Source organism: Phaeoacremonium minimum (genome assembly GCF_000392275.1).
Source record: "Phaeoacremonium minimum UCRPA7 unplaced genomic scaffold PA7_03_scaffold_19, whole genome shotgun sequence".
NCBI classification, from domain to species: Eukaryota; Fungi; Ascomycota; class Sordariomycetes; order Togniniales; family Togniniaceae; genus Phaeoacremonium; species Phaeoacremonium minimum.
Window position 1 is genome coordinate 87,539 of NW_006920926.1, and position 8,854 is coordinate 96,392.

At 47.9% G+C, this 8,854-nt stretch overlaps 2 protein-coding genes across 2 annotated transcripts; one reads left to right on the forward strand and one right to left on the reverse strand.

Moving 5' to 3' along the window:
• Positions 1 to 3,045: 3,045 nt before the first annotated feature.
• Positions 3,046 to 3,513, reverse strand: UCRPA7_250 (putative mfs sp sugar:h+ symporter protein; the record flags this gene model as incomplete). The annotated part of the gene is made up of 2 exons (XM_007912847.1): positions 3,046 to 3,453; positions 3,511 to 3,513. 2 exons carry the CDS (start codon positions 3,511 to 3,513, stop codon positions 3,046 to 3,048), a joined length of 411 nt encoding a protein of 136 aa, XP_007911038.1.
• A 4,553-nt stretch (positions 3,514 to 8,066) lies between these two features.
• On the forward strand, positions 8,067 to 8,640 carry UCRPA7_251 (putative non-catalytic module family expansin protein; the record flags this gene model as incomplete). The annotated part of the gene is made up of 3 exons (XM_007912848.1): positions 8,067 to 8,188; positions 8,237 to 8,551; positions 8,610 to 8,640. 3 exons carry the CDS (start codon positions 8,067 to 8,069, stop codon positions 8,638 to 8,640), a joined length of 468 nt encoding a protein of 155 aa, XP_007911039.1.
• Positions 8,641 to 8,854: the final 214 nt, after the last annotated feature.

An 8,854-nucleotide genomic window follows, 5' to 3' on the forward strand; every position in this document is an offset into this window, starting at 1 on the left:
TGCATTAATTCACAAGCGTTATCCCGAGCAATGGCCCATTGAATTGCCTCGAGCTCAATCGTCCCGATATCGAGATCGGCCGGCAACACGTCGTAGCCCAAAGCCGAATCGAATGCTTCTCCAGAGTGTTCCGCGGATCCACTTGAGCTATTGGGTAATTTGAAACCGAGTGGCTGGCTAAACTTCAAAGGCAACGCCTTGGTGACCCCCCAGTGAGCTGCCAGCCCCTGAATATATCGTATCGCACGACCTCCTTGTCGCTCCCACGTTTTTTGTATCTCCTCGAGACTATCGAGACAGATCTTGAGACGACGCCAGGAGCGGCGTTGCACTGTAGGATCGGTAGAGGTTGCAAGTAGTAAGTGGATTGACGCAGCCCGTACTGTGTAATAGATAACCACTGGCGGGCAATCGATAAGCTTGTATGCTTTTCGATATCGAAAGAGTAGATCTGTATGTGAAGATGCTACATGTACCATCTCCTGGAGACAATGAATCTGCTCGCTGATACTTCCACCCAGAAAAGGCAGGTATAGCGTGATTGGTGTGGCGTCAAACGCCATTTGGAGATAGTACAAAAATGGATGAGCCCCAATCTCGTCCTTGCTCAACTTCATGCGAGGGTTGATCGACTCTTTGAGGCGCATCAAAGCCGCTTGACACTCGAGGCGTAGCTCCTGTCGTTGGTTGTCTGGCATAAGGTCAAATCCAGGCGAATATAAGGTGTTCATGTAATAAGAATGAAATCTCCAGAGGCTCCACAAATGATCAAAGTAAAGCTTTTCGACGGTCACGAGAACCTCGGGCCCAAATGTCATGGCATATCGTGGGATCTGGATGTTATGGCGCCAAGGAATCGAAGTCATGCGTCCTAACAAGGTTGCGCATATCCTGTCAACGGCAGAGAAGGACCAGAAGACCTTCAGTCTCTCACGAAAATCACTTTGGTGCTGTTCTCGCTCGATGGTCTCGACTGACCAATCGAACACCCCTAGCTGCTGAAGAAGAGCAGCCGCCATGCAATTGAACATCCATGTGCGTGTTGGATTGCCTCCCACTGTGAGCTCTCGCCAAACCAACACTGTCAACGCTCGAGCAACGACAAGTGTTGCTTCCGGTGAGACGCACGCTCTCGTTATCATTCGCTCGGCGCACTGAACACACCCATCTCCAATATGGTGCTCTCGAGTGATGACCGTCGAGGCAGCGATGATTGCTAGCACAAGGACTAACACGTGGTAGGGTTGATCGAGGGATGGCGTCAATTGAGAGACGTACTCATCGTCGATAAGGCATTCAAAGCGATTAATCCGGTTCGAGAAGCATTCAAAGGAGGCCTGTCTAAATGCGGAATCGTGCATGCGAGAAGGCCATGCTGGTATAACATCCCAGTCAGCTGGGAGAGCAGGATCCAGGTCAGAGTCTTGCTCCAGCAGGTATATACTGGTCGACCCGAGACCTCCGGGCTTCACCCGACGTCTTGTCAATTGGCTGATCTCACGAGCGGCATTCGACATCCAATTCAGACCATGGCTTTGCAATGGTCCATCTGCGGGAGGGCTGCTGACATTGGGCGCCTTGGTGAATTCTGTATTCGGTGCTGCCCTTCCAGGCGATGCCTGCTGCGCCAATGACTCTACAACCGACTTCAAACGGGTTATTTCAGAGCGAAGAATGTCTTCCGTGTGCTTGCTACGGGCAAATAAGATAAAGCCTTGAGAGTAATCTTGCGACAACAGAAGTGGATGTGGGCATACTCACCCCCGAGACGATGGTGCTGAACGTGTGCCGTACTGGCAATGTTTGGAACGCCGACGGCAGAGGTTGCACACTGGTTGACCCCCGTCGCACTACATTGATAGGTATTAGCTAGGGGTCCGACCGCTCCTCACAGCCAAAAGGGTACCTGCCTTTCGCTTGCCTTGGCGACACGGTTCACATGCAATCAATATGCGGCGACGATCGCTGGCCATGGCTAGTCTAATGTGGTGTATTGGAGAGAGACGGGAATACTCGTGCAAACGGGTCGATTCCCTTTATTCTGTTTTCAGCGTGTTGACATAAGAAGAGACGACGGAATTGTATATCTCCAGGAGGGGGCAAACGGGATTTGCTGAGCTAGTATGGACCTAATCTCACACCATAATCGTGCTTGTTGAGTGCCCCAGCTGCCCAGCCCCGGCTTATCTCAGGGCCTTCTTGTTCGCCGCCTATGGGCAGGTAAATGGAAACGCAGCGCTATTGATTCGCCTTGTCGGTGGACACATCTGCCGCTTGACGCTTCCTAAAGCCCAAAAATCACGATTGAGGTGCGGAACATTGCTCTAATGCGGGATTTAACCTATCAATAAGAGATCTCTGGAAGAAATCCATTCCACCCCCCTTCTACTTCAAGAAGATAATAATGCGTAGTCATACTTGACATGAACAGTAACGAGAGCCCATGCACGCCGACCTAATAGGAGGTCAACCCACATTCAAGGCGAGGGCCTTTCCTCTCCGGTCATTGCGCCGACTGCACCAGGAAGATAAAGCTTAGCAGCCCTGACAAATCTAGACTACCCGAATCTTGGTATTCGGACGGCAATGGGCCCGCCCTTGTTTACCTGCGTTGGTCTCTTGTCTTCTAGCACTGAGTATCAGGGACTTTTCGCTCGGCATCGTTGGTGTGTGTTTCAAGTTTCATTTCTTCACGGGATGCAGCTCCTGTAAGCAGTCCATCTCTGTCCTGCGCAGTGTGTTAGCGCTCCCAACATAGAGAGACCGGGATCGAGGGAGGAAAAAGAAAAGGTATCCAGCGTCCGACAACCACCGAAAAAAATACAAATGGAAAATTAAGCCTGCAGCTACGGAAGCACTTACCCCGAAAAGCACAGCGATTTCCTCCAGTGGCAGACCCAGAGTATCTGGGAGATACAGCAAAATTGCGACCGCACAAAGGCACCCTGGTATGATGAAGCATAGATAGAATTTCCAGCCAATTTCACTGTATGTCTTGTCAGCCCTCCCGTACGTCAATTACGCTGGCAAGAAATGTACAAAGACCTACTCGAAGGCAGTAGGAGCAACAGACAGCCACATTACGTTCATCAAGGCCAGTGTGCCACAACCCAACGAGACTCCCTTTGCCCGGATGTGGGTGGGGAATATCTCGCCCAAGTAAACGAATTGGGCACTGTCCATGGCAAACTCGTAGATGAATACGAAGATGAACAACATTGCAACAGCCGCCTTGAGAGCATTCGAATTCTGGGTATCCACGAAGTTGGCCACGAGCGCGGCTTCAATGATGAGGCATGTCTGGCACCCGAGGAGACCAAAACCAATGAACTTTGGACGTGGAATCTTGTCGACGACCAATAGTGCCAGACATCCTCCGCCCCAGCCCAGCGTGAGCCACGCCGCAGCGTACATCAGTTGAGTCTTGGTATCATAACCGAGGCCACCGTAAATCTATCGTAAATGTATCAGCGCGGAATCTTGTCGGTTACAGACAACCGCAGAACTCACCATGGGACCGTAATCTATATGAGTTAGCTAAAGAGTTCCCGGTATTACGGCAATGTTTTAGAAACGAGGCCTTACTGTTTATCACTAAGATACCAGATGTTTGTATTGCTGCAAACGTGCCCATGCCAATCAAGGTGCGTTTTCTGTAACTCGGCTTGGAAAACATTGCCCAGTAAGAATCCTCGAGGGTCTTATCGATTTCGGTTTGAGCCAAGATTTGAGTGTACTCGATGTCGGCTTCTTCTGGTATATGGAGCTTCAACAATGTTCTCCGTGCCTCATCATGGCGTCCTTTCAGCATCAGCCAGCGAGGAGATTCGGGAAGCCAGTAGAGAAAGCAAAGGAGCAAGAGGGCTGGGAGACCTTGAAAGACTGGGCGAAAGAACATCAATTTGTTGATTTTGACTCGGGACATCGAAGTCGAGACTTACCAAAGGGAAATCTCCAGGCATGCGGGCTATCCAGGTGATAAAAGCCGTAACCTACCCAGCAAGATGAAGCGTAGCCGAAGAGCAAGCAGGCCCCGTTTAGGGATACAAAGGCTCCACGAACGGCGGGAGGGGCGATTTCGGTCATCCACAGCGTGACTGCTGACATCATCATGTAGGTCCTACTAATCCTTAGTATCAGATCACAGATTGAAGTTGAGGTTAGCTCACCCCGCCCCAGAGACGAAACGAAACAAGATGAACTCTCCCACGTGAACAGATCCAGCAAGCATGCCCCCCGAAATTATGATGACTACCGCTGCCTGGACAGAATAATTAGCTGAAGATGATCCAAATCAATAAATGAAATACTTACTACTGCAATGGCTGCTCTTCGACCCCATTTATCCGCGAAGTAAAAGACTGTCAAAATGAATATAGCAGCACCAGCAAAGAACAATGCCTAGAGATGAAGTGCTTTAGCAAAATGACTGGCAATCTTTCGATATTACATACATTCATGCAGGATATAAGGCTGGTGGTGTCTGATCTGGTCGCAAGATCAAAATAAGTGATGAACGAGGGTTGAGCTAAGAACGAGGTGAGCACAAGTCCCAATAGTGTCACAACCTTTGCGGCGTACCTATAGCTGGTCCAATGACACCAGATGCGTAGCCAAAGGAGATGCTTCCAAGACCTATGCTCAGCATCTACGCACAATCAGCATTGGCGCATACAAACGGATTGGCAGACTACACTCATACCGCAAAAACTGTGTATGGTTTCCATTGTCGACCATGAGAATGTTCGATATAGACTGTGGTCAGTCGTTGAGAAGGAATGGTGTCAGACATCCTGGACAAGTTCCTTGTGAGGTCTCTGGTAGTCAAAGATGAACTGCCTCTGAGAGCGAGATCTGTGACAGGTAATAGTGCTTTTATACTGTATTCTACTCGTCTTATCTTCTAGCTCATGGTTTCCTCTCCCAATGCATCGCGACAGCACTTCGGTATCAATTATTCATATTCCGCATGTCCATCATCCCAATGTCGGCATATTGAAATATGGCGCCTCTTGATCCACTACTGATTAATAGTCTCGTTTCAATCCTTTCATAATTCAAGGGCTGTTCCTGCCGCTTGGAGGGATCGCGAACTTCCCGAGCAAACACCGATGCGATCGTCACGTCTTTTGGAAACGATTCAGGTTACGAAGAGATAAGAACTGTGCTCGTTCTAAGACCCGGTGTATCAACAGTCTGGCTGGGCTCAGGATGCGGATCCTGATGCGGATGCAGTCCGAAGGTCGGTGATGCGTCGATAAGATATAGCTAAGATATTTCGAATGCTTATCATGCGGATAGAATGCGGAACCAGACGCTGTCAGAATTGGCTGATTGACAAAGCCACTAGGCTCTAGTGGACACTCGTCCTGAGACTAGACACCCCACTCGGTCCACGGGCGATAAGATTCTAAGGCCGCTCGATATCAAGCCTCTGTCCAAGCAGTCTTAGTAACCCATCAGCAATTTCATTGAAAGTGAAGAAGGTATTTCCTATATATGTCCAACATTCTTAAGAGTTGAGCTATACCGAACCCTTGAAGCCACCCGCGATTTAAACATAGAATTTTGATCTCGTCCTATTTCATTCGACACAGCCGGTCACTATATTTCGTATCCTTTAAGCCTTATAACTCTTACCTTGTTGTCATTATTCTACGTAGCTCCCCATGGCCGTCAGTCACCAAGTAGAGTTCGGTTCTCGCAGCACCACCGGTAAATGGACCCCCTTTGATTGGGACGACCCTGTCTACGGAGCACAATCAAAAGGCGAGGTTGTGACAATTCGTACCGGAGGTACGTCTGGGACATTGGCCTCAGGTCTCTGGAGAACCGGACCTGGAATTGCGGGTTGCAATACTTATGGCTCTTGCGACGTCGTATACTCAGCTCCACTAGGCGATGAGACAATGCTGATTTTGGAGGGTTCGGCGGAAGTCACTATCACATCGACGGGTAAGAGATACCACTTCGAAGCCGGGTCAATCTTGAGCCACCCAAAGCATCTCGATGTTTCTTGGCATGTCAATGGACCGTTTTTGAAGAAGTTCTGGACCATTTGGGATGCCTCGCCACAGCCAGGAGTCAAAGGCGATGATCTCTATGTCGGCAATATCAATGATAATCCGAAAAGTTGGACTCCATTTCAGTGGAATGAACCAGGACAAGGCCCTCAGTTAGTAGGCGAATACACCCTGGTGCGCAGTATAGGATCCACAGGCACACTGAAAGTGGGATTATGGCGAACTGGGCTCGGGATGCCTGGCTGCCAGCCGGATGGCTCAGCTATCTTGGACTACAGCGCCCCGCTCGGCGACGAGACGATCATGTTGCTCGAGGGTCTAGTGACAGTCGTCGAAGCTGAAACCGGGAAAACGCACAAATTCCAAGCAGGCGATATCATTGCACTGCCGTCTGGCTTGAAGGTCACATGGATTTCAGAAGCGCCGTTCACAAAAACATTCTTCGTACTTACTAAAGGCCAACTAGCTGACTGATTAGTGAGACTGAATGACAAGCATGTGGCTAAGCAGATGGGCAAGAATAACGGACATACTCAATTGAAGAGTGTCCAAGACAATAACTTTAAAGATAGAAATGAGATCATTTATATCAGCGATAATGGCAAACACAGTGTGACCATAACTGTTAAAGTCGTCTATAATCATAACAGTAGCGAATAGCTCATCAGTGTATGTACAGTGGGCCTATAACCACAGAAATTGCGCTCTGGGTTACTCCTGCTCAACCAAAAAGCAAGTTTTGGGGCAAGGAAGCTCTATCCGAGGTCGAGAGTAGAGCCTAGATCGGGACCAGGTAGCTTCGAGAAGTCCGTTAATGGTGGTACAGGATCCCAAAAGTGGGCGTGCCTAGTATAGCTCAGTCTAAGCTCAGACTAGCTCACATCAGGATGGCGAGAGCTTACTTTTAAAGACGGAAATGGATTTTGGATCGATTGAGTTTCGTCTTTGAGTACTGTGGGATTGATTATACCTAATGCGGAACGTGACATAGGAGCGTGGGATTGGGGGCTAATAACTACGGATCGATGTTATTGTTAAGCCTTGGGCTCAAATAGGAATGAGGTGGTATCAGGTCAAATTTTGCCCACCATTATTGGGTGCTCTTCTCGCACGGTTACTACAACGTTGAATAATGAATAATACGGTACGTGACTTATCAGTGTTACTCTTACTTATAATATTACAGTTAAAAATGGCAAGAGTCATTTTGCTGAGCCATCTCGGTTCACTGGTTTAGTATCAAGTATAATAATGTGGTTCCATGGGGTTGAGAGGTCACAATATTGGACAAATTGTGAAGTCTACTCATTGAGTTGTGGTACTAGTCTTGAGCACTTACTGCCGTGATGACTGTGACGGGTCCTTCCCGGGTGAATCTTTCAATAGCGATCCAACTGACCAAAGAGGTTAGGTGACAAGTGGCATGACTTGATCTGACTACCAGGGTATTCTATGTGGAAAGGTAGCGTGCAGAGATTAGTGCTGACTCCAAATTATTATATCATTGGTAGCATCGTTCCGGACAGGAGACCAGGGAAAGGCTGAGTGGATTTACATCAGGGCTTTTGTTTAGCACAGCAGGTAGCCAATAGAATTACAACTAATACTATGCAGAACGCAGCCTTGAGCATATCACGTTTCATTAGAATTAAAGATTTTGGTGTCGTAATAGTTTCCAGGCTCAACACTCCATGGACATGTGATGCACTGTATTTGACAATCGGAATCATCTCGGTCTAAGCTACTATCTCGTGCTTGAGTCCATTCCTTTGCCCACCATGAGCAGAGCTTTTGTCGCAGTTCCTCGACCTAGTCGAACATGTTATGATCAATATCAAGCTTCCTAAAGCATCCAAAACCACATCTGTGTAGCAATGGATCAATTGAGGTGGATCATAAGAGAAAGCATAGCCTGTTTGCATATATATATTCCTTGCAGAATTCTTGAGCTGGGGTGCGCGAAGGTTTGAACTCATCAAAGAAAGCACTGATCACATCCAGTAACATTGAATTAATTTAAATTGTGCCTTATATCAACTCAACATGCTTACCACAACGTTCACAGCCTTGATTGCAGTGGTGGCCAGCTTTGCTGCCGCCTTACCCAGCCCAGCTCAGGCCGATGCCCCAACACGAGTGGAGGAGCCCTTGTCAAAGCGTACCGAGTAAGTCGTGTGAGAGTCCTTGCATTGAATTCGGTTAATATGGTTCAGTCATTACGGTCTCGGGACAATTTACCAGCAGCTTGGAGGCTATGGCTCATGTGGTATTCAGAACCCCGATTCTGCTCTGATCGCCGCTCTTGGAAATTACTGGATGAAGAACCAGTATCAGTCCGAGTATTGCGGCCGTTTGATCCAGGTCACGAACACTGGCAGTGATGATGGTGTAGGTGGCAAAGGCAATACCGTCGTTGTAAAGGTGCAAGACACATGCCCCAGCTGTGATGAGAATCACATCGACTTTTCTGTCGGGGCTTGGAACCAGTTGACCAACAACGCTGCTTGGGGAACTGTGAACATTGAGTGGTACGTAGTTCCTTGATCATGCGAATATACTAAATTGAGGCTAATATACAATACTTAGGCATTTCTGTAATGTCAACGGCCAATGTTAGTATCATTCCCATATTTATTATAGATGATCAGGACTCTACTATTCGTGGGCATATTTATACTTATACAGTTCAACAACATGTTGGACTTGAATTCCACTCTCTACCTAGCAACTGACGATGTTGTATTCATGTTCCTGTACATACTTTTTATCATTCATTCTAGATAAATATCAAGATTGGTTTGATTCATCATGATATTTATCTAGAATGAATG